The sequence below is a fragment of the Malus sylvestris genome, chromosome 8 (genome assembly GCF_916048215.2).
Source record: "Malus sylvestris chromosome 8, drMalSylv7.2, whole genome shotgun sequence".
NCBI lineage: Eukaryota > Viridiplantae > Streptophyta > Magnoliopsida > Rosales > Rosaceae > Malus > Malus sylvestris.
The window spans coordinates 19147286-19173834 of record NC_062267.1 but is presented as its reverse complement, the minus strand read 5'-3'; the positions used below and the strand labels follow the sequence as shown (position 1 = coordinate 19173834).

The 26549-nt window shown below is 36.6% G+C and overlaps 3 protein-coding genes across 4 annotated transcripts; 2 read left to right on the top strand and 1 right to left on the bottom strand.

The window, feature by feature from the left end:
• The first annotated feature begins 6938 nt into the window (after positions 1-6938).
• LOC126631288 (WAT1-related protein At1g21890-like) lies at positions 6939-9374 on the top strand. The gene is made up of 7 exons (XM_050301463.1): positions 6939-7216; positions 7383-7445; positions 7594-7710; positions 7904-8138; positions 8230-8388; positions 8511-8662; positions 8800-9374. Exons 1-7 carry the CDS (start codon positions 7005-7007, stop codon positions 9026-9028), a joined length of 1167 nt encoding a protein of 388 aa, XP_050157420.1. The 5' UTR covers positions 6939-7004; the 3' UTR covers positions 9029-9374.
• Positions 9375-12670: 3296 nt separating this feature from the next.
• LOC126632224 (gamma-glutamylcyclotransferase 2-3) lies at positions 12671-15249 on the top strand. Of its 2 annotated transcripts, none has more exons than XM_050302525.1 (8): positions 12671-12976; positions 13076-13179; positions 13516-13569; positions 14006-14062; positions 14145-14185; positions 14282-14353; positions 14622-14701; positions 14837-15249. In XM_050302525.1, the coding sequence occupies exons 1-8, from the start codon at positions 12859-12861 to the stop codon at positions 14914-14916; spliced, it is 606 nt and encodes a 201-aa protein (XP_050158482.1). In that variant the 5' UTR covers positions 12671-12858; the 3' UTR covers positions 14917-15249. The 2 variants fall into 2 exon arrangements, with proteins under 2 accessions (XP_050158482.1, XP_050158483.1); XM_050302526.1 differs by having other exon boundaries at positions 12675-12976; positions 13103-13179.
• A 260-nt stretch (positions 15250-15509) lies between these two features.
• Positions 15510-21789, bottom strand: LOC126632223 (uncharacterized). The gene is made up of 10 exons (XM_050302524.1): positions 21535-21789; positions 20344-20449; positions 18680-18984; positions 18382-18487; positions 17795-18286; positions 17631-17710; positions 17424-17548; positions 16615-16884; positions 15950-15995; positions 15510-15825 (listed from the first exon to the last, which is right to left on the bottom strand). Exons 1-9 carry the CDS (start codon positions 21645-21647, stop codon positions 15973-15975), a joined length of 1620 nt encoding a protein of 539 aa, XP_050158481.1. The 5' UTR covers positions 21648-21789; the 3' UTR covers positions 15510-15825; positions 15950-15972.
• Between the last annotated feature and the right edge of the window lie 4760 nt (positions 21790-26549).

Sequence of the window (26549 nt, the reverse complement as noted above, 5' to 3'; positions counted from 1 at the left end):
CCTACAATGGATCCAAAGTGAGCGTATCAGTGCGATGTGAGGCTAAGCCCACCTCTTTCCCATATTATAATATCGTTTGTTTAAAAAACATAAAAAAAATTATAAAAAAAAAACTATTCATGGCCATAAATATAATTAAGGGAACTTTAACGAAAAGTTCCCGATACTATTCACTTTGACGAAAAACCACATTTTTACACTAAAAAGTCAATCCTGGTACTATTCACTTTACCCTTTATTTTGTCCTTATCGTTAAAACTCAAAGTTTTCAAACCATTTTCATTAGTTTTCCTTATAATTAAAGCATCCTAATAGTACGCATACCTATGCATCCTGTAGGATGTATGATAATTTCATAGTTTCTATCATTACGACATTTCTTATAAACGTTAATTTAATTATGGCATTACGTAGAAATTTGTATTAAATATATATATATATATATATGAAAACTAAATAAATATATATTAATTAAAAGTAAAGACCCACCAACAAATCATGTCGTCGGGTCAACGCATGCATCAAAGATCCTTGCATTGTGTTTCACCTAAAAACGAAACTATTTACATAAATATATAACGCACTAACATAAATACGCGTTTTCGTACAAAGTACAGTTGATAAAAGAACTATTTAAAACGGTTGAATATTAGAAAAAAGAGGGCGGATTCGGGTTCGGGACGTCGAGAAACCTAAGGAGAGACCTCAGGTTCTTTCACGCGCCGCCGCATGTGCCAGACATTGGCTACCTACGCGTGCCGCGAGTACAAGCTTACTCATTATCTTCACGAAGGCCCTAGTTTTGCAAGTTTTTGGTCCAACTTCCAGAGCTCATTTTGAGCTAGACTCTCAATAGAAATCAATATAATTTATATAGAAATGAAGCTTAGTACGAGAGGAAAAAAACCATACTAGGTTGAGGTCGAGTTGTGATCGGTGTTGGTCGGAAAAATGGCCCGAAAGTCACCGAATCCCTCATTAAAAAACTGGGTTAATTTCCAGGGGTGTTTTCTACACCTAAACGTCACCAAAACATGCATGTAGCTTCAGAGATAGACTCAGGACAACGAGAATGGAGTGATTAAGGAAGTCCCAAGGCTTACCTTAGTCGGAAACTTAAGAAACTCGCCAGAAAACATGGCGCCGGTAGTGGTTCAGTTTAATTTGAAGAGGAAAGCAACGAGAGAGAGAGAGAGAGAGAAAAGCAAGCTTAAAGCTCCACCCCTCGATTCTAGTTGTACAAATAGGTGGTGATGGCTGATGGCAGCGATATGGAGAGGGGGGGAGAGAGAGCTTGAGGGAAAAAGAAAGTGAGATGAGAGAGAGAGAGAGAGAGAGAGAGAGAGAGAGAGAGAGAGAGAGAGTGAGTGAGTGAGTGAGTGAGTGAATGAGGGAGAAAAGCTAAGAAGGTAGGAGAAAAAAGGCATGTGGAAGAGAGTGGAAGGTGGGTATGGGCCCCACGAGCTAAAAATCTAACAAGAAAATAATAAAATAATAAGGGAGAAAAATCCAGAATAATGAATTTACTAAAAGACCATTTGGCTTTGTAGTTCTGTAAAATCTTCATCATAACACTAAATTCAGTTCTATTTGTGCCCACGCATTCGTATGGTCAAGTACTTCAAGAGTAAATGTGTGTGTCTTGGGTCAAGCCCAAATAACAATTAATTAGGCACGAGGCCTAATTAATAAAATACTAACGTGGACAGGCCTACTTGCCCACTTGCTTAATGAACCCAACAAATAAGCCATCAATATTACATTATGCAGCCCACAATACCGATAACTCACTATTATTTGATAAACAAGTAATAAATTTTTTAGAGTGCAAAATAACCATTTTGCCCCTCATTGGGTAACATGCATAAATCGTCTGATTTACACCTCGTTCACGCTCATGTGTTTGTAAGAACATGTACCACCTATAAATATGTGCAAAGAAATAAAGAGTAATAAGGACTCGAACGTCCACGAAGGATTTTTACATAGGATTTCCACCCATCTGGGGCATTTTCGTAATTAATCAATGTTAGAGAAAAAATTAATATTAAACGAGTTTTGCATCCTGGAAGCAGAAAATGTCTATGCAGATCAGCCAACTTGACGGAATAAACTGTACTTCCTCATAAGGAAATAGCTTGAACCTTATATCATTGGAAAGATATGAAATTTAGCTTTCAGAGGAATTTTGTGGATCGTGATTTCGAGTTTTCTAGGCAATGTTATGAAGATTTTCATAATAATCAAATCATAAGAATAGGGTTAGTGTTACGTGGTTTGCATGGCAAAACTCTATTCTTGAAGTAAGCTATCCAAATCTGGATTTCCATCTTCTTTGAATCTTGTCCATTGAATTAATTAACAACTAGATTAATTCAATAAAAGTAACAAGTTAATCAAAATAAAAGGATATGAAACTAATACTCTCCTTTATTGAATATGGGGAAAACTCCTAGATAATTCTAAAATGATATTAATTGGCATTTTAAATATAGCTCTAGTTAAGAATGCCCTATAAATACCAATAGCTCACACTTGTTCGAAAGATTACTAGTCGTAATCCTAAATATATAAATCCTATAGTAAAATTACATACATCAACAATTCACGCGTTCATCCACAAACCCTACCATTCTCCTTTTACCTAATTAATTACACTATGTTGGATAAAAGAATAAATTACAATGATAAGTCGAGAGAAAGCATCACCATATACATATATTATTCATTATGATTGGGAAAGAATAAAGGAGGCGCTCACCTAAGCATACACTAGTTGCATCACTTTGCATGCTTGATGCCTCATTCCACCTTAATTGGCACGCACTCTTTCTATGACTCATGAACAACGGTGGGGTAACAGGAAGAGTCGCATTCGTAGGTGCACCGCGTGGAGGACTTGCATGACATGAGTACAATGTCACATAATGTTCCATGCTAATACAACACATACGTTAGATTTTTTTTTTTTTTTTTTTTTTTTTTTTTTTACATTTTCTTGTGTTATTGGAACGGGATGTCATTGTAGAGATGAACCCGTGTCATACAAGTTGTTTCCGAAGTTTGAATGTTAAATAAATGCCCCATGAGTCTAAATCCGTAGTACGTATTACCTGCAGTGATTTCATGCTCATAAACACACGAAATGAAGCAGTCTTAGTCAACTTCTGTTCTGAGACTCCATCGTTCTTTCCCTTTTAACCCTAAGATCAGCAAGCCACCGCATCAGGTGCTCCCGTACAATGTGTCCTGAGCAAGTACTACATCAAAAGTCTTTGTGTTTTGTTGTGTGTGCTGCAGCCCACAGCCTACAAACAAAGCTGGAACACACCCTGTCAGGCTTCAGCTGAGTGAGAAATATTGTGAATGATAGTAACACTGACCATGTCGATGATAAAACTTTGTCTGCACTCATTTGCATGAAATGGGTGTCGAGGGTGCAAGAAAGTTTTTCTTTCTATGTCGACGTGGTGTATAAGTTCCATCATACTATTATACATATGCAAAATTACCCCTAATCCTAATATGTATGCATATATAAGTGAATGTATACCAATTATAATTTAAACAGAATTTGTAACGATATATTGACCGTTACAGATAACAATGCCTTTTTGTTCTATTCGAGACATTCGCCCTCTATAGCTATTAGTTATTTTCCGTACATTTCTTTTAACTTTTTACTTGAGTGCTTGAATTTTCCATGTGTGAGGTATAATTCCATTAACAAGAGCTCATGTTGGGATCCAAGTACGAAAGCACCCACTAGCCAATTTCTTATTACACTAATTGGTTTCCCCATTCATTTCGTGTCAATGTCATGGTTCAATTCAATAGTACTCGTGCATTTCACTAAACATGCATTCCATCCAGGCTTTTTATTATTATAATCAGTTGAGTTTCTCTTACAACATCTACTTTAATTTTCATACCTTTCGTCTCACCTTCATCATATTCCAGCCATCTAAAATTAGATGAAAAATGAAATAGTCTTTACGTTGGATATTCGTGTTAATCAAGAACTTAAACACACATAAGGAAGTACTACTTAACTAAACATACTTGAGAAAATTTAATGAAAAATGTTCAAACTTATTTTAACAAGCCTTATAATCCGAAATGGAGAATGAAATAAAATCTTAAATCATAATTTGAAGGCTAATAGGTTAATGATAGTGTTATTTAAGAAACTACGACCACTTCCCACGTCGGCAAAGAAGCCTCTACATACATAACATGCATATATTTACAACTTGCGCTTGTGGTATGTAATATATGTACATAAAAACAAAACTAGACATGTTATTATCCATTTGAAGCCATTCAAAGGGCTCGTATAAGCTGATAAAAGAATGATGGATTGGCAGCCGACGAACGTTGCCAACAAGGGAGTTATTTAATTAGTTTGGCAAGGGGAACACAATGATGGAATATGGATATATAGGATTGTGTTAATTAACATATACTAGGAGCACTATTTTTATATAAGGAATTGAAGCATGCATGTTTCGATTACCATTCATGATGTTTATAGATGATGATCTCTTAACACACTTGATTAACTTAATTACTGACATTTCTAATCCTCCACTGAGTTTATACCAAGTTACATGCACATTTGTTTACTCCCAATAAAACAGTGAGTCCTCTTGGCCATGTCTTTAAAGTGGTGGCCACTCTTATAAGCACCCATGCTACAACACACCACCACATATAAACCCTCTTGCATACCTCATCATGCAACACCACTATACTATAGATTTGTTTGGGGGGTCAATGAGTCCCCCACTTTCCACAAACAAGTAAAAAAAATTTGATCATAATCCATTTGTAAACGTGTACGAAATATTTTGTGAATGCTGACAATGATTCTCAGTTTGCAGATCCATACTTTTCTCAACTAAAATTATGAAGTTAACAAATACATTCATAAACTTACAATTCTAGTTATATATACAAACACTTATCTCCATCATTTTTCACAAAATAACAAAAAATATAGGGTAAATCTCTATTTACTACTCCCAAGTTTTGTGATTTTCAACATTTAGTACATCAAGTTTTTTTCGTCCTAGAGTCATACCTAAAGTGTGAATTTTGGGACAGTCTCATACATCTATTAGTCAAACTGTTAAGTCTACCATTAATTGATAACTTGACGCCCATGTGGACAATGACTGTGCGCCACATGTCATTAAAAAATTAAAAATATCAAACTATTAAAATAATTAATTATAAAAGTATTTTAAAAAAATCGCGCGTCTTCTACCTCACCTCCCCTCCTCTCTGGACCGCCAAATCACAGAAAAAAAAAAAAAAAAAAAAAAAAAAAAGGGCCACCCTTCTTCTTCAACCTGAGCTCTCAAATGGTCTACAACCAAACCATCAAAACCCCAATTGAAGTCTGACTTCTAGTTCTCCAATTTATAAACTTTCTAATTATTTATGTGATTGAATTTGATTTGACTTTTAGGGTTTAATTCATGTCTTGTAATTGGGTTCTGTTTTGATTTGGGGAAGGTTGCAGCTTTCGTTTGATTTCGGGAAGAAGACGATGATGGTAGGGATCAGGGGAGTCGAAGAGGGAGGAGGTAGGTCGGAGAGGTGAAAAGGGATGAGCGGGATGAGGACAACGAACGTGGCGACTCATACGCCAGTGCAAATAGGTAGATTTTCCATTCAAATCCAAACTAAAAACATAAAAATTGAAGCATTTCCTTTCCTAAATCTACCCAACAACCAGCCCACCAACCAACCAATTTACAAAATCCCCAATCTAAAACCCTAACAACCTAACCCCCGAACCCGTACAAAGTCCTACCCTGCCTCTTGAACGCATAGACAATGTCCATCGTCGTCACAACCTTCCTATTGGCGTGCTCAGTGTAAGTCACGACGACGAGATCTCCAGCGAAGGGAGAAAAGTGCTCGAACGACACTAGGGATGGGTCTTCCTTTCTCCATGTTTGTGCAGTTAGGAATGGAATTTATGAAAGAGAATTGGAGATGAGATTGGGGTGGGGACGACAGAGAAGGGGATGGGAATGGATCCACGAGGGAGGGGATGTGGTTGGAATGGTGGTCGGAGGAGGGGGAAGGATAGATGTGTAGACATTGGGGTAGGTGCAGTGGAGAGAATGGAGGGGGTCGGGGTGGGGAAGACAAATGGGTTCTGGGTTTCTTGTTTTTTTAATACTTTTTTTAATTAATTAATTTAATAGTTTAATTTTTTTTTAATGACACGTGGCTTTCAGTCATTGTCCACATAGGTGCCACGTCATCAGTTAACAGCAAGTTTAACAGTTTGACTAACGGATATATGAGACTGTTCCAAAATTTACACTTTAGGTATGACTCTGGAATGAAAAAAACTTGATGTACCAAATGTTGAAAATCATGAAACTTAAGAGTAGTAAACAGAAATTTACCCAAAAATATATATACACGAAATAACAATCAATATAGAATGAACTTTCAACTTTGGATTGAATTTGATGACAAAATATTGACTTCGTCTAGAATAAATTGTAAGAAGGGTGAAAACCATTGGAATTACTAGATATATTTTTTCAACAAATCTAGTTTAAGATGGATTGAATCACGGTACTCTTAAATCCCCCCATGGATGGGGGAGTTCAGAGATTGATAATGTAGGCAAGCTTTTTCTGATGAGGGATCCGAATTTCTACTTATTGGATGTAGGCCCCCAATAAAAAGGTGACACCTCATTTTCGTATAGGAATCCACATAAGATTCTACAATGACTGTAATTTCTTGGAATAAGGTTGTTTATTGCTAATGGATAAAGATAATCAAAAGATTAGTGCTTGGGCATGTAGAAAGTAGAAGCAGTTAGGCTTGTCTTAATTATTATTGCCTTTTGGGTTCTCTATAAAAAGGGCCTTTCTCGTTTTGGTGTTGGCATGCAAGCATAGAAGAGAAGTACAAGTAAATCGTACGAGAAGGTTAGAGAAAGAGAGTGTGTGTGTGACGGAAAAATAAAGATGGGAGACCAAAGTGCAAGAGGAAAATTGAATCTCTTTCTTCACAAGATAAAGCCTTACGTGGCTATGGTTTCTTTGCAATTTGGATATGCAGGAATGTATATTCTCAGCATGGTTGGTTTGAGGCTTGGCATCAATCACTTTGTTCTTTCTGTGTACAGGCATTTGATTGCCTTTGCTGTTATTGCACCATTCGCACTAGTTCTTGAAAGGTCTCTTTCTCTCCCATATATGCGCATGCATGCATATATATATATATATATATATATATATATATATATATATATATATATATATATGGATTGTTTTACCTAATTAAACTAATTATATATGTTGTTACTACTTGAACTTACTGTTTGATTTCAACTCTTTTTACAGGAAAATAAGGCCAAAAATGACTCTGGGGATCTTCCTAAGAATAATGGTGCTTGGTTTTCTCGAGTAAGTCACTAAAACATGTAGTATTTTGTTATTTACACGCAACTCCAGAAACACAATGAATTTAATTATACATGGCTAGATTTTAAGTTATTAGTTTTTGAATTTTGAGAGAGAATTATCATTTTCACGTAATGATCACTTCCTGCAGGCCTGTTTTTGCTCAGAACTTGTACTTTGTGGGAATGACATATACCTCAGCAACATTTGCATCTGCCACTGCTAATATCCTCCCTGCCATTACCTTCATTTTTGCACTTATTTTCAGGTAAAAGTTCATAATTAACCTATCATTATATAATTTTTACCACAATCGTCTACGGCATCATACACTAGCAAAGTTGGATTACATATACAACGCACGTGTTGGAGCAAAATTTCTCACAAGAAGAAATGCAATTAGTTAATGTATTTAAATTTTATTAACTTGCACTAATTAAGGTCATTATTCCAATATTTAGGTTAGAAAAAGTCAATTTCAAGAAGCTGCCTAGTGTAGCAAAGGTGATCGGGACTGCAATCACAGTCACAGGAGCGATGGTGATGACATGGTACAAAGGTCCCATCATTGAATTTATAAGTGGACAAGGACAAAGCCACCACACCAGCACCACATCCGGCGAACAACATTGGGTCACCGGCACTATGATGCTCCTAGCCCGTTGTTGCGGTTGGTCCGGCTTCTTCATTGTACAAGTGAGTAGCTACCTTGTCGTACGTTTAGCAAGACTCAAATGTTTATTAATTGTGAATTAATTTGAACATTATTATTGTATGTTTGGTGCAGTCTTTCACACTAAAGCTATACCCAGCCGAGCTCTCTCTCACTGCTTTGATATGTTTAATGGGTGCATTGGAAGGGGCCATAGCCACGTTCGTAGTCGAACACAGCATGAGTGTTTGGGTTATAGGCTGGGACTACAGGCTTCTTGCTGCTGCTTACTCTGTGAGTACCAATATATTATCATATAAATCAACTATTACAAGCTAATTACAAACTTTAATACTTTAATTCCTTGTTGGGACTGTTGCAAAGTTGTTTGACAAAATGAATCTTATTGTGAATAGGGGATAGTTTGCTCTGGAATTGCATATTATGTGCAAGGTATTGTGATGAAGGAACAAGGTCCAGTTTTCGTGACAGCTTTCAGCCCACTGGCCATGATCATCACCGCCGCTCTAGCCGCCATCATTTTAGCTGAGCAAGTCCGCCTCGGAAGGTATATACATGATTAGCTACAAATTAATATTTACGATCTATTTTAATTCAAGAATAGTTGTTACTCAGGATCTCTTCTATAACAAAATGAACCCTAAACCCTAGTGTTGCATGTTATTTTTCTTTTGTTGTTTGCAGTATACTTGGAACTATTCTCATAGTCATCGGCCTCTATGCTGTTGTTTGGGGTAAAAGCAAAGATCCTACAACCTCTGCCTTATTGATCAAAGACGAGAAAGCTGTTGCTCATGAATTGCCAATCACGGACAGTAATAGGTCATCGATCACTGTGGATAACAACACTAAGGATAGTACTACTGGAACTGCTGGGGACTTCAAGTTTCCAATCAAAGCACAAGAATCATGAAAAGTACTGTCCAAGATTAATCCCATGGAGGTTTAATTACAATTTTCAAGATCTCCTTAAGTGATATTGTATTTTGTTTTTCTTTTTTTCTATCTTCTAGGAATTTTATGAAAGGGATAAAATTCGAATTTAAACACCTTGCAACAAATTAAAGGTGGATTTAGCATCAAATCATCCTCATGGAAACAGGTGAGACTTCATCTGAAAATGTGTAATTTTGAATGTACCTTTGAGAATGAGGGTGGAGAGTTAGATTCTCTCTACTCATATTTCCACTATTTATCTCTCTATTTTCTCTTTTTCTCTCTCAATAAAGAAGGCAACACATGATATGTGTGTGGTATAATTTTGAGAGTTCAAATAGGAGGTAAATAGAGGGGAGGAGAGAGAGAGAATCCGGATCCAGAGGGAAATATATGTTTGCCTACATCGTAGGTTGTCTCTGTTTTCCAATTTTTCTCTCTTCAGTTTGTTCTTTTATTTTTCAATTTATCCGGGGCATGGTTTTGCTTATTATTCATTCCCATTAGGAAACTAAGAAAAATAATAAAATATTTTAGAAAATAAAACCCTAATTAAATTAGGGGAATCTGCCAAGCACTTGTCCAGCCACGTTTTAGCCTCAGATCTCCTCCAAATTAGGCCCAAGATAGCTTGTTTTAAAGATTAGGATGTTCTGAACACATCTTCAGAAGGCCACGAAACCATCCGAGGTCATCTTGGGCTCCAAAAACGCAATTTAAGCCCAGAAACCTCATTTTCCAACACTACGCATCACTTCTTTATTTTATCGCCAGAAAATAACCGTTTGGTGGAAAAATCCCAAATTTTGAGACAATTAAGCTAAGTGACTTACGAACATCTTCCAACTGGAATTACTCCAAAATTCGTCCATTTGGTCCTGTTTTGCTCCAGAGGAAGTCGAAAGTCCTATATTGAAAATACAATTCAAAGTATCAAAATTCTTCCAAAATATTAACCAAAATATACTACAATTAGGGTAAAATATATAATATAAAATCTACTCATCAACACATGGATAACAAAATTCTATTGTGGTCTGAAGTAAGCACCATAGAAAATCTTGAAGATTAATTGGAATTTCGACCTAAGGTGAATTCCTAAACTAAGATAGTACACTTTTAATTGGAAGTCCAACTACTAAGCCTTATGCGTAGCTCGACTCGCCTAATTCATATTATCCTTTCAAAAAAAATTATATACATGTATCCACTATTCTAAAAATCCTCGCCCTGGTGTCGTCTAGGCATTAGTCAGCTGTCCACTGCCTCGATTAATCCCTAGGCATTTAAAAATTAAGAATTGCTTAGACGTTTGCCTAGCCCAACTAGGTGCCTGCCTAGACCGCATAGTCTCGCCTAGGCACCCGCTTAGGTCGCAACTCTCACTTAGACAGAAAAACGATACCTTTCATTTTGCATTTTATTTTTTTCAATAAAATATAAGGGCTTTTTATCCAAAATGGTCCCTGAGATTTGCATAACACATAATTTTGGTCCCTGAGATTGAAAATCAATAGAAATGGTCTCTGAGATTTTACACCATCCATGATTTTGGTCATTTCGTTAAATGGTTCCAGAGCTCTTGGCCAGAAGTTTGGGCAATTTTCAAAGCTTCGTAACTCAATCGTTTCTTAACCAAATTGGACCCATAATATATCAAAATGAAGATAGAAAAGTGTAGAACAAGATTATACCTATTTGGAAGCCCAATGGTTGCCAGATATAGCCTGAAAAGTGACTGATCCGCGGTAAAACTAGAAAACTCACCGGACACTGGGTAAACTTTAAACGCTCATAACTTCTTCAATACTCAACGAAATCGAGTGATTCAATAATTAACATCATACTTATTGATAAGATGAAGAGAATGGTACCTTTTGAGATGGCTAACTCTCCGTGATTTAGCCGGAAAATGGCTCGAAAGTGGCTAACTTGACGAGACCAAAACAGCCACTTTTGAGTCATTTTCAGGCCAAACCACGGTGAGTTAGCCATCAATAAAGGTACCATTCTCTTCGTCTCATCATGAAATATGATTTTTATTTTTGAATCACTCGATTTTGTTGAGTATTGAAGAAGTTATTAACGTTTAAAGTTTACCCAGTTTCCGGCGAGTTTTCTAATTTTTCGGCGGACCAGTCACCTTTCAGGCTATTTTCTGGCCATCTCCGGCAACCATTGGGCTTCCAAATAGGTATAATCTTGTTCTATACTTTCCTATCTTCATTTTGATAGATTACGGGTCGAATTTTGGTTAAGAAACCATTGAGTTACGAAGCTTTGAAAATTGCCCAAACTTCTGGCCAAGAGCTTTGAAACCACTTAACGGAGTTTTTGACAGAATGATCAAAATCATGGATAGTGGAAAATCTCAAGGACTATTTCTATTGATTTTCAATCTCAGAGACCAAAATTATGTGTTATGCAAATCTCAGGAACCATTTTGGATAAAAAGCCAAATATAAGAAACTTGTTGAATACTTGCATGAACACTCATTATAAGATTTTTTTCCCACATGTTATCAATATGTTCTAATTATGTCATTTAATTTTGCAATTTATATATTCCTACACAATTATGTAATTTTTTTACATATAAATAGACACTTATTTATATGATATATAATAAAATTACTTAAATTCACCTGGGCCCTGTCTACCGCTTAGGTACTAGGGCTTCAGCTTGCCGTCCGACTAACGTCTAACGCCTAACGTTTTTTAGAACCTTTTATGTATCGAAACAAATTTGAAACCTTATCAAACTAAAAAAACCAAGGGTGTTATATGGGCTAACAAGAAAAGCGGACATATAACTTAACACGGAAAAGTTTACATATCTTATATTCTCAACTTTTGACATAAAAGTTTCACATGCTTACCAAGAAGCTAATTTTGCTAGGGACTCTAGTTAAACACGGTCATTTTCCACTAAGGGCCTTGGTGGTCTCAATCCTACCTTCACTAATCATGGAGTTTTTTGTTAACTTTAAGATTGATATTTTTTTTATTTATAATTTAATTTTAATGTCGAATTGTACAAGAAATTTATAGTTCAAGTGAATAAGAACATATCTATCTTTGCATTAGAGAACATGTCTTCGAATCTCCCTCTCAAAACACCTCCATCTTTAGGAAGTTCCTTTTAATTGATACATGTAAAAGAATCTATAGTATTTGCTTAACTTCATATGAAGGAAACCCGAATCAAATCAGTCATTAAATGGTTTGATTTAGTTTGATTCTACTACTAATTTGAGGCACCGAAGAAAACTGCGTTACACAGTTGTTAAGATTCCTCTCAATATGATGCTATACTACACACAAAAATTGCATTCCTTAAAAAAATGACATGAATAGCATTGTTCTAGTTTTAGAGAACTTGTGCGGTAGAGGTTTATCGCTACGTGTCGTTTCGTGTCAGTAACAAACAGTCGTGTGAGAAAAACTAACACATATCTTCTTATTATTAGTACAAAATGCTACATGTCAGCAAACTTGTGGCATCCAAGACCTTCTCCAAGTTTTATGCACATTTTACACATGCAAAATTTGTACGAAGGACGTGGCAATTTTCCATTAGAAGCTAAAAATGAGATTGGAAAGTAGATGTAGATGGCACAGGCGCTCGAAACCATGTCCCTCTTTATTCCTTCTCCTCTTCGCTCTTCGATCGCATCATCTTTATTTACCCGTAAGACAAAAACAAGGTTGCATCAGCGCTTTACCTAACTCCCTGTAGTCCACTTCTCCTCCTGCTGTGGAGGAAGTGACGAGCTGAGGAAGAATTTTGATCGGAATAGCTCAAAAATGGCTATATCGCCGATATGGGTATTTGGGTATGGCTCTCTTATCTGGAAGGCTGGTTTTAACTACGATGAGCGCCTGGTCGGCTTCATCAAAGGCTATCGCCGTGTCTTCTACCAAGGTCTCTCTCTATCTCTCTGGGTCTCTACATATAATATATATATATATGTATGTATGTATGTACATAGATATATTAATGTTTTCTGCAATCTGTTCAAAGTTGCGTTGGTGGGTCTGTTTTTAATAGGCAGTACGGACCATAGAGGGACGCCTGAATATCCAGGAAGAACAGTCACATTGGAACCTGCAGAAGGAGAAGTCTGTGTAAGTTGCTGTTCCAACAAGTTCAAAACTATTTGGAGTTTTTGTTTTTCAATTTGGTATTTTGCTATTAGTCTTTTGGATCGAAGATACATAATTTCTTTTGTAATGGTTGCTTGTGTTTACATGTCTCCCTATTGTTGAATACACCAGATATTCAGTTTAGTAATGTGGTGGTGTTTATTAGGCCCTCATCACTGCAGATTAGAGTAGTTTAGAACATCAATTTTTTTTAAAAAGAAAGAACTGCGCGGTGGTGTATCAATTTCATTTTGTGTTGGAATTATCAAATTGTCGTGTAATTTTATTGTTAATCTCCTTTATCTTGTGAGTTTGTAGTGGGGAGTTGCCTACAAGATCTCAAACAAGGAAGATCAAGAAGTTGCTATAACGGTAGTTTTTTAATCTTAAAAAGTTTATCTCGATGTTAAATTGGTTCTTTTGCTAGTATCTGTTGCTCTCTTGGTGTTGTGCACATGTTTTTTGTGGCTGCATTTCCTTTACTAAGATTGTTCAAGGTTCCAAGTTATATCTTTCGGCACTCTCTTTTCTGCTGCAATTTATTGGTTGTCATCGGAACATCTTAGAAGGGAAATCACAATGTATCGAATCTGTGGCATTAGGTCCAGTTCTTTCGGGGCTTGAAATTTCTAGACTATGTTACGATCCAGAATATACCATTTTATCCTTGTCACTTGTTGTTTGGCTCTTCCAATGGTGAGCTTGCGAAATGTGCTCATTCACAATTCACACCTTGTTCCATTTTTCTTCTTTTCAAGTAGCGATTAGTATCTCGAAACAGAACTTGATTTATGGCATTGTAACACAGTATTTAGAAGTGAGGGAGAAGCAGTATGACAAGAAGGCTTATCTTGATTTCTTCACCGTAAGTAAAAGATCCCTTTGTAGCGTGTTCTCTAGCATTTTTATCGTTTTTGTTTGTTAAGCAAAATATAGAAATTTCTCAGGATCCAATGGCGACAACTGCAGCTGTTTCAGGTGTAATGGTGTAAGTAGCGAAAATCAACAAGAACTTTCTGCATCTTCGTACATGTATTTTTGCATTTAGTGCAACCGGTTCAGAACTGACATTGTCACTATTTAGATACATCGCCTCTCCGGACAAGAAACATAATGTGAACTACTTGGGTCCTGCATCCACTGAAGAGATTTCCAAGTATGTAAATCTCATCGCTTCATGTTTATCTAGATTGATGTAGTAGAAAACATCTATAACGCCACTACTGGGCTAAACTTTGAATCTGCGTAGTCGAGAATTAAATGTAAGTAGGAGTATCTTGCTTCTGTTTTCGTGAAATCTGCCTCGTCGAAAATCTGAATGATAAGATACATTAGCTTTTATGCCTAATTCCTTGATCAGTTGCCAGTCATAGAAAGAAAAAAATGGTATTGACCCTGATGCATCCTTTCCTATATATCTGCAGACAAATTGTTCAGGCTGAAGGCCCCTCGGGGCCTAATAGAGACTACCTTTTCCGCCTTGAAGAGGCACTTCTTCAACTAGGTAAGGTTCTCTCCGGGTTTGGTACCCCGTAATTTGTTTATCCAGTCATTTCAGATCTCCATGCTTCTCCATTTCTTCGAAGTAAGTTCTTCTTTCTTTGCTTTTGTTTTTTCCCCTTTGATTTTCTTGCCGCAGGATGCAAGGACAAACATGTATTGGATCTTGCAAACGAAGTGAGGCGCATCCTGTCGGAGAGGGAGCTGACTTCAGCATGAGGCCAAAGCTTTATGATTTTACAGGTCCCCCGGCATAACAGTTATATGAATCTGTTACCAGAACATGTAGTCCGATAAAACATTGTTTCGCCTTTCGATTTATTTTGGATGGCACTTTGATGTCCATCATCAACAATTCCTCATTTGTAAACTCTTGTTCATGTTGAATTAGTCTGCATGACGAGAGACTCAATTAGTTGGGCGACTGGTTTAGCTTGAAGGTTCCGCTGGACAATGAGAACGAGCTTGTCCCGTTCAATGCTGACATCGTGGTTCGCCATTGAGTGTAAATCGACGTGGATATTTGACTAAATTCAGGTATTTTCAGGCAAAGTTGTAACAATCACGGTGAACCGCAAATTTTGCACGACACAGAAATCCTGCGAAAAACATGATCGAATTGGTCCCTAAACTGTATTGAACCAATTTACACCCACGAGTCCCATAAACAGACAAGTTTACGACATTGGGACGTTAGTTACAGACGTTGTTCTCAAACAGGAGAAGAAAAGATATCCTCTCCATGGGTGATTACTCTTAAATTGCATCAACTGGAAAAAGGCAATTATTCCACTAGCAAGGAGAATCAGAGCTAATAATACATCACAACAGCTTGCATTTCACATTAACCGCGAAATAACCACGAGACAATCAATCTTACAGATACAGTAAATTGAACATTACAGCAATGTACCTTAGCATCAAAATCGAACAAACAAGTCGCAATAGTTATCATTAAAAGTAGATGAAGTTGGGAAATGCTTGTCGGATGTTCCTCTCTGGCATGCTCAATCCAACTTCAAAAGAACAGTTTTATGCCAACTACAGCAAGACGGGCGTCGGCTTTAACCACCCGAAGAAAACAATTTGTTGAGAGAATCATCCTCCCTACTTCTGATGTGCAAAGAGCTGTTTTGGCAGTAAGATTGATAAGGTTATTTGCTGATATAACTCAAAGTTGTTGGTTCAACTTCATTACTGCTATTTATCCCACACCCATAAGAAATATCAGAGAAGGCTATACTGACTCTACATTGTACATAAACAGTTTAAAATTTAATCGCTGTCATCAGCTTCATCTGCATAAATAAAGGAAAACTTCGTCAGAATAACTTCGTATGAATCCAATGATGTTAACTAAAGAGAGCAACTCCAAGAATTGCACATATAGTACTACCACCAAGATAAACATTTGAACTTGCATCTTACGACTTTCCAATACACGTTTAATCTGCTCAATGTAAAAGAAACATTGTGATGTAATCCTTCCCTGCATGCCTCTAAACTCGAGATATCCTAACTTCCTTTTTTCTGAAGTTTACTCTGTGAACTGTATTATACAACTCTGACTCATGAACAGAATACAGAGATTTATTGTATTAGATGGAGGTCGAGCAAGAACTTAATGAAAAATACATCCGTGCGCTCCCTCTAAACATTAATTGACATTGGATACCTCATTAGCTCCAAATGTAGGATGTTAATGATCGTATCAGTTTTGGTTAATAAATAAATGCTAGAATCCTTGGTAAAACATGGAAGCCACAAACCGTAATGATTTGACCTCAACAAATGCATAATGAATGCATAGGTAACACTGCAGAAGCACTGTAAATCATAAAATTCTCATCCTCATAACCCTAGTTTCCATTCATAATAGGCAGTAAATGACATTAAAGTTCTTGAATTAAAACTTACCCTCGTCACTATGGTTGCTATCACTATTACCATTATCCTCATTGTCCTCATCCTCAACCTCATTCTCTTCCTTGTCACTGTCGTCATCTTCATCATTGTCATCATCTGAACTTTCAGCATCATCAGATTCACTTTCAACTGGTATTTGGGGAATTGGAGGAGGCACAAAACTAGTAGTGGACCTCCTACGTGAACTGGTTACAATGTTACTCATGTCAATGCCTTCGAGCTCTTTTGCCCTTTCCTTTTTCTTTTTGACTTCCTTGATTTCTGAAATAAGGTAATAGACGGTATGAATCCTTACAAGTGTGACATAGTCAGGATAAAAGATGTATGGTGAAACCACACCCCCATGGAGAATGATTTACACTTGCAAGAATAATTTCTAAGGTATTTTCAGGCAAACAAGTAGGAACAATCACAGAGAACCAGAGGACCCACTGAATGCATTCATTGTATTTCTTTGTATACTCAAGAATCAACATATGTGGGTCAACATATGCGGCCCAATCAATGCTATCAGTCCCTAACTCATTGAAAGCTGATCTGAATCCACACAATCCGATGCCATCCATGGGGATTGACATTGCCATACATGTGAAGATGATAAGGACGAACCAATGATTATGATTCAGCATTCACAAAGACTTAACATTGTACATCACATCTTCCATGTTAATCCTAAACCCAAATTCCTAGATGAAACCTAGCAAAGTTTCCTTTATATAACATCTGGATAAATTAGATCAAATCATATCCACAGTTGGTATTGCGAGTATCACCATTAAAGGCTACATTTGAATACTCACCTTTCTCAGAGGGATGTGCAGATAATCCTTCTCTAGCGAGTATCTCCTCTAACTCCTTTATCAGGTGCACTTCACGTTTGTTCTCAGGCACCTGCTTGACTTTCTTGTAAACTGAGGGGGCAACGCTGTATAACAGATAATAAACATCATAATGTAACAATGTCAAGGATACAAGTCTTAATATGCATAGAGTCATAGATGAAAAACCTCATTCCACATGCTTTGATAACTGATCGTAGATGCTCCACACGTTTCCCATATGCAGGTGTTGTTGAAACTTCTTTCTTCTACAAATTGACAAATAGTATGATTCAATAATAGACATAGCCTAGTTTTATGGTTCAGACTTGAGAAACATACAAGGTAATTACCTTTACAGGTTTTTCGGCAGATGACTGAGAATTGTCATCATCAGAGACATTTCCACCGTCTTCTGCATCACTTTTTTCTTCTGGTTCTTTCCGAGGAGGCTTGATCCTCTTCTTTCCAGAGACGTTAGTCTCCTTAGCCATTATTTTCCGTTTCTTAAGGCTGTCCATATTCTGCATCTTTCCTTTTGGAACACTTTTGCTTCTAGGTTTTACTTCATCTTCTTCCTCACTAATTTCATTATCTGAAGAACCAGACCTCTCATGGCCTCTGACCTTAGTGGATGCTTTTCTCTGAGCACTTTTCTGCGTCCTTCCTTTTGGAGCACTTTTTCTTTTAGGTTTTACTTCATCTTCTTCCTCACTACTTTCATTATCTGAAGAACCAGAACTCTCATCGCTTCTCACCTTAGTGGATGCTTTTCTCTGAGCACTCCTCTGAACATTTTTCTTGGCAGTTGTTGCAGGTTCAGAATTTTCACAAGATTCTAGAACCTAAAAAGGAGAATATATGCAAAGTATGACTACACCGATAGACGTATTCACTTCTAGAATTTCAAGATGCCTCTATAAAAAAAATATTATCTTACCTCGTCTAGTTGCTGACTTATAAACTTCTTAAAGGAGTCAAGAGTATATTTCTGAAGCTTAAGATCTTCCTCCAAAAGTCGGCGAAGTCCAACCAGAGTAATCTTTCTGTCATGAGAGGAAGGATAAATAATGAGTACTTCATCTAGGCAACTGACTACATTGAAAATTAACATCCAAAGACAAAAGTCAAATAGATTCTAATGACAATCAAAAGAGGAGCAAGAACATACATGAAAATTAGTATATTAATGCAATAGAAAGCAATAATTGATACTTAGTTCGTAGAAAGTAGCATACTCGGAATTAGCTTTGATATAAGAACCCCTTTTTATAAGGGCTGACTTTATCACACTCTCAGTTGGACCCTTTTTTTGGTTGGTAGTTTTAGTTTCTTCAGTTCCAGATTTGGCCGCTTTATGCCCTGTCAGAAGCCCCATTACAGGAGAGTCTTCCATTTTCTCCTCATCTTCTGAACATGTTTGTTTCGCATCTTTATTTGACTTTCGTTTTGGTGATTCTGCCGCTTCTTCTTTAACCAGAGTTTTTTCATCAGTCTCCCCCGATGTCTTTGAGGTATTGTCATCACCAGCACCTTCTAAGACCTAGCATTTCGAAAAGAATAAATGCAATGAAGAGATGACATATTTCATGCGAAAACATTTGGACTCCAATTAATAAATAAATAAATTAAAAAAGTAATACAATACAATACAAAATGAAATAACACGAAAGCAGAAGGTAAAGTGGCATGTTCCTAAATCATGGGCTTATGAGTGAGGGAATTTTGGCTATGGTGATTGAATTGGCCAGTGGCACTTCCCGAGCTCATGGGAGATGCCCTCAGGGTTATGGTGAAGAATCACCTACTTGAAACTATATTGCTTTCTTGGTCTCCGATTCACCTTGTTGGTTTAAAGATTTTTTTGTTATTTTGAAGCCCTACTACTACTTTGGACTGCGGACAGAGGTATTAGATCTGGTAAAAATAAACCCCAGTCAAAAAAGAACACATCAAACATCCAAGTTTCTCATCAATCTTATCCTGCATGATCACTTAAATGTTCAACCTTCATCTCTGGGAAAAATTAAAGCAACCAGACACCCAGTACTCCCCACCTCTCACCTTCCCTTGCAGTATCACAACTTTGGGACAGGTAGTAAAACCTAGCTTGGGTAAATACATCAGCATATGGCCCCTCAGGATTGAACTTGATGGTGGCCTGCCCCTTCCATAGAGTCAATGCACAGCCCAAATCCAAGACCAGAAGGGCAGGGCTAACCACATTAATTAGTTAGAAAGGAAATGTCTGAGTCAGAAAATCTTTCTGATATTATCTCAACTAAATGAAATTCTCAAGAACAAGACAAGATAGTTTTTTTGTTGAGCCAAAGTCGCCAACAAAAAACAATCTGAAAAAATATATGATTCAAAAGGTAGTTTTGTACAATCCATTGATCATAAAACATATATGAAGAAAGCTTTTGAGGTAAAAAGCCTTACCTTTTTTAAAACAAATTGACAAAACAAGGGGAGGCTTAGAAAATTTCTAAACTTTCACTTTAGGTAACTCTTTCTAGCACATCTTTTACTTGATTCTCATTTCATAAGAATTTATTTTAATGCTATGCATCTGTACTTGAGAAAAACTAAACGCTCACGAGTCTAGAAAGTTTCCCACAGAACAAATAAATTTCCATTCAAAACAACCATAGAAGAAAACATATACAGAATATTTCCAGTCCAAAAATCATTCCCATGGAACTATTTTCGATTGACGCAAAAACACTACAATGAAAGTATTGAAGAAACAGTATATGACCCATACGAAATTTAACAAAGGGAACATACTAAGCTACCATGAAAGTCATCAATAAAACATAATAAAAACGACGATGTTATGACCAAGTACACTATAGTCATACTAAATGACAACAACGATCTTCGATATTGAAAGATATACCTCCACCAAATGTTCCTTGACAAATCTTTTGTGCACATCCAACGCAAATGTTTCCAAGCCCAGGTCTTTCTCTAAGACTCTTCGGACGCCCTCAAAAGTCAAAGAACTGCATTCAAAAATAAAACTTTAATAAGTAATCCAACCTTGGACAGGTCTAACATGCTCAACCCACAACCATGGGTGTTAGAATGTTTGAACTAAAATCATCCATTTGAATTTTACACAAGATAAATAGTCAAATAAGCTTCTAAAGGCGTTGATAAAATAACCATTCATCTTTTAAAGAAAGCCTATTATCTGGGTACCATATACACCAAAAAGAAAATAATAATAACCATAAATCCACAAGTGCATCTAAATTAACTTTACAACAACTTTCTTGAGCTTCCATATGAAATCATTGTGATAAAACTTTCAAGCAATGAACCACTGCAATCAAGTTGCAAATGGGAAGAGCTATATCGCAACATGGTCGCAAAAATTGAGCGCATTGGCTTCATCCTCAAAAGCTTATTTTGAGATTTTTTGCTAAGCATATACAAAATCACTGGGGAGTTGAATTCGAAGTTGGGGTTTAAATAGATAAAGAAAGTCAAGTATTACCACACAAATTAGAGCAAGGAATGCTAAAGAATAAATAATTCCTATACCGGGAAATGACTGGAACAATCCTAACCGTCAGATTACGGAAAGGAATTGCATCCGTTACATTGCTTTTCCTTCCTTTTTCGAGAATAAACGAGGAGATATGACAACCTAAGGTGTGACAAACGTACAAAGTTCGCCTACAACGAGCCCAAAAGCGCTTATTTTATCCATTCCGCTATAATTCTACAAACCCAAATGAAGCGTAGAACATATAGAACACCCAGAAGCTTCAAAACCCTAAACAAAACAACTAAACATGCAAAGCCTAAGAACACAAAGCATATCAAAAACTGTTAACCGCACACTTAAACACGCTTGCATCTACACAGTGACCCTTAATTAAGTTATAATGCGCATAATTAAACCCTAAAACACACAAATCAAAGCTAGAAATTTTCAGGACAAATCAATCCATATGAATTTTTTTTTAACAAATTCTGGCATAAAACAAAAACTAGAAAAAGAAATATCACTAGTATTTGCAATTAAATTCATCAAAAGTAAACGAATTCAGTAAGGGAGGGAGAGGGAGAGAGAGCTTACTCGGATTGTTCTTTGAAGTAAGGGACGCGTAAGCGCATAGCAGTCTTAATCTGGGACTGGATATCGTGCGCCTCCTTCAGAGGGATCTCGCTATCTTGCGCGTCCTCCGCCATTACTATGAACCCCCTCCCTCTCTCCTCTGTTTCTGAGTGCAAGCGCTTCGAAAGAAGCAGCTTCCTCTCTCTGCGTTTAAAAACGTGGGAGCAGAACACCAACTGACCAAAGGAAGGGGGAGAGTGTAGGAGTTTACTTCCCCTGTATATGCTCACACCCGTGCAGTGTTTAAAATATGGAGAAATTAGGTTTATATCATTCTTTTTGCTACTGGGTACGACCTTTATCATTCTTTTTGCTACTCCACTGATTAAAATCTTTTTCATTTTCAATTTTTGATCAAGGTCCTTAGGTATTAATAACATCATTAATTATTTGAATTATAAAATATTTTTATTTTTAAATATATTCCTTTAGTGTTAATTTATTTTTATTTTTAGTTTGTACCTATTTTTAATTTGTACCATTTTTTTTTTCATTTTTAATTTGTACCTATATATTAGTTTCTTTTTGTGCCCATATTTTTTAAAGTTTTATTTGTGTTTATACCCATGTGTATACTTTCATGTGACATTGTATATTTAATCAATGATAGAAAAATTACATATGGTATAGTTATGTTTTATGTCTAAACTTTGTATCATATATTTATATTTTTAGTTTGTACCCACTTTTAATTTGCAACATTTTTTAAATTTGTAGTATTTTCTTTTTAGTTTTATTTTGTACCCATGTATTAATTTCTTTGAGCGCCTATATTTTTTAAACATTCATTTGTACTCATAATTTTTTAATCTTTTATATGTACCCTAATTTATTTATAATGTACTCATTCTTCTTAATTAATGTACCACTTTGTTAATGTACCCTATCTTCACAGATCGACGTCGAGGAGGTTGTTTATGTGTTCCTCGTGAGTCCAAGTGGTCATCCATGCCCTTAGTTTGACATGAAGACCTTGTTTTCCAGAGAACCAAAAATCCCAGTTTTGAGGCACTGTTCATGTGATCGTGAATGTGAAGTTTTTAGGAGATTTTAAGCTGCTAGTGAGCCTTACGACGTCTTCGCAAAGCTCGGAGAAGAAAAACGAAGTGTTTTGGATGTCAGGAAGTTGAGTTTGGCAAGTTTCAAGTTTAGCCGGATTATCAATGTTTCTCCGGCGAAATCCCTTGGATTTCAGGGTTTTAAATTGGTAAGGTTTTGTTCTACTCATTGTAAACTTCGTTTTGGTACAAATTTCGTGAATTTTGGTTAAGAATCGAAGAAGATATGAAGGTTTGATTATTTTCCCAGTTTCAAGTGATAGCAGCGGCACTTTTGAACCAAGGAAGAAGGATAAGAATATTTCGTCAAAGTTGACGGAATATTCTGACGTCGTCAGGTATAATTAACAGCATATTCTAGTTTTTAACGGAATATTCCCTAACGCCGTTAGGGAATCCGTTTAGTGTGCCAAGCACGTGCATGCGTGTGAGCCCAGCATTTGGCCGTGCCTTGGCCGGCGCGTGGGGTCATGAAAACTTTTTCTAAAAATATGGGGATGTTTCTAAGGTTGAGTAGATCATAGTGGTATATTCAAATACCCCATTTGAGCAATGTATGAGAATTTATTTCCTAGTTTTGTGTATGTGCTTGAAATAACGTTTATTCAGCATATAGGTGAGACCTATCCTGAGGACGAGTGCCATCAATCGAGGCTTGGGGGCTACGACCCTTCGACATATCAGTGAGTGGGCTTTTGGTTTTCCGTATATACCTATATAGTTGAGTTTTTCCCAAAAAATGAATTTGAATGATTATACGTTTTGAAATGCCATGCAAAGTATCTGCCTATTTTATTTATGCATTAGTAGTTGCATATATTTATGATTGGTGCTACGGAAACATAGGTAAGTGCCAGGTAAGTTCATAAATTAAAGATATGAGGTTACTTCAGTTATGTGAGATATGATGTGATGTATTGAGAGCTCATAAACATACACCCCGGTGTTAGTGCTCCCGCCCAGAGTTAGGGCACAGTCCTTCACCTGATGTTCACCTCCCACACCATATGCTCACCTTGGATCCAAGTTAGGTGCATAGGCTTGTCGTACAGACCATTATAGGTGGTTCCGACTCGTAGGTGACCCGCGATTATTCGCACAGTCTTCATGTGATCGTAGCATTAGAGCATATTTATTTTACACCTAGTTTTGTCGTACAGACCACCTTAGGTGATCCCGACTCGTGTGCAGGATTTGATTTGATATGATTGAGATTGATTATGAGTTATAGACTCAGCCGTATAGATTGAGTTAGAGGGATTTAGCTGATGCGATATCTGACATGGATATATTTTGTCTGGGTTACTTATGGCATTGCATTGAGATACTTTTGCATGGTATACTTCTATGGATTTTCATCTTAAGTATGATTTCTGATACAACTATTATTACTATTATTTTCTGGGAAATTATACAGGTTTTATGGCGAGGGGTTAGAACTTTTGAGAAATGAAATGATTTTGAAAAGCTTTGTTTTTGCCCACTCACACATTATGTTTTACGCCCCTCCAGGTTTTAGGTAGAAGTGCTTGGGTGGCTCACGGGGATTTCGACGGTGGTTCTGACAGAACATCATAAACGTAGGATCACCCTTGGGTGTTGTTAAATAGCACTTGTTCTGCTTGACTGCACTTAGGCTATTTATGCTCTGGTTGTGTATTTCACATTTAATCTCACACTAGCACTCTATCTTAGCTAATTCTGCTAGTAGTTTGATTTTTATTCTTTCGCTTTTCCCTTATATCTTTATTGTTTTCGCATTGTGTACATGGTTACATCACTCTCATGTGACGGCCAACACGCCCTGATTTAGGTCGGGATGTGTTACTTACTATTTTTAATTAAAGAATTAATATTCTATTAAACTCAAAATTATTACCTAAACTAATCTTCCAAACTCAATTCAAAATGTAAATTTATCTATACAACCAATTAAAAAATTAAATCCAAAATTAAATAATTAGATGAAGTTTCTACTTGTTAACACTTATCAATTTCTTGTTTTCTTGATATTTATGTCCATGTGATTTTATTTGCATGAAGGAATAATAGAGTTTCTTAAGTAGAAGAAGATAGTTCAAAGTTCAAATGTTGTATTTTCAAAGAAACTCAAAATCAAAAATCTTTTGGGTCCTTCGTCCCCCCATCCCACTTTGAGCTATTTGAAACAGGGCTTTTAGGGGTGGTTTGGGAGTGAGGTGCTTAAAAAAAAGCACCCATGAAAAAAAGCTATGAGGGTTTTAGGTGTTTGGTAAACTGAAAAAAAAAAGGGCTTATTTTGAAAGCTGATGTGAGAATAAGCTGAAATCAAAGGAAAAAGCTGAAACTGTTATTTGCAGCTTTGGAAAATTGACTTTTTTTCAAAGCACTGTTGGAAATATGCCCTGAAAGTCAATCTTTGGAAGAAACCTTTCAGGACAAATAAATCGATGTATAGATGAATCTTATACATCAAATGGCAAAGATACTAATTAGGACTATCTCAATAAACGATATATGTCCTAAATAGTGTATCCATGGACAATGGATCGATTGAAGAAGTAATCTAATGATGTTAGACTACAGAGACCTTCTTCACATAACCAAATGTCCAAAAAGGTTCCTGGTCATTGGATTGTCGGAGGGATACTGACAATGCTTAGACCGGTACATATTGTGTCTGCTTCAAATGGAAGGATGGAAAGTCTCATCCCATTCGTGTTGTGACACTAAGACATGTATGTAGGTGCTCATTAAGGGAATGAGTTCACTGAACACAATCGAACGAGAGTACTTGCATGGAGGTCTACTCACATGTCAAGCAAGTAACTCTAATGGTTGGAATAATGTAAGTAGTCCTTTGACCTGAGGCATCGTCGTTGTCTTGTGGTTAAGTACTTAATCTTTGATTATGTCAAAGTCTCCCCATTCACGGGTGTCCACGGCATAATTGGGGTTAAGCTACTTAGTCATGAAGGCAAGTGTATGCGCAACAAGGAATCTCTAATCCTCGATAAGAGAGGAAGAATACTCTAAGATATGATTCGGGAATCTTCGGCCGAAGTATCGAGCGTAATAAAGGAAAGCGTTCCTATACGACTCAAAAGAATCATATAAGAAGGAATAATCACATTAGGGGTTTGACATAATATTTCCATACCCTAGTAATGTGATTGAGAGTATTGTTTTAGAAAATGATCGAATTACATTGTAATTCCAACTGAATAGGTTCTCCGAACAAACTTCTACATTAGCTTGGGTAGCCATGATATATGGTTAGATGTCACTCATGGCTTGTGAGTTCTTCTAAATGATTAAATGTAGTCGTCAAAGAAGAAGGTGAATTAAAAGTATGTTTTAATTCACTAAGTGATTGGATTAAATATAATCAATTGGATTGGTGCCAATCACCTCACTGCCTTGCTAATTAGAACCTAAAAGATTGTTCACCAATACACTAATGTAGTGAGTAACTAATGGATGATGGAAATAATTAATTGGATTAATTAAGTGTTGTGATTAATTTAGAAAGTCTAAAGAAATCATAAAAGCGATAAAGATCGTTTTGGGCTTAAAGAAACGTTCGGGTTTAATTGGGCCCATTGGGCCTAAACCCATTGGGCTTTTATTCAAGCATTGAATGACTTGAAATGTATAAAAGCCCAAAGCCCAAGTCCAACACAAGAGGCCGACCACTTTAAGTGGAAAGGGAGAGATATTTAGTCAAGTGGTTGACTAGGTTTCTTTTTGTCTATATAAGGAACTTTATAGAGATATTGTTCATTAGGGTTTTTGAAGTGTTAAAACAACAAAGAGGCAAAAGAAAAATAGCTCTCTAACACTACAAAGGCTGGCCACCTTAGGGGTGTTTTTACTAACACATCTTTCACACCTTAGGGGTGTTTTTACTAACACATCTTTCACCCTTTTGGTTATTCC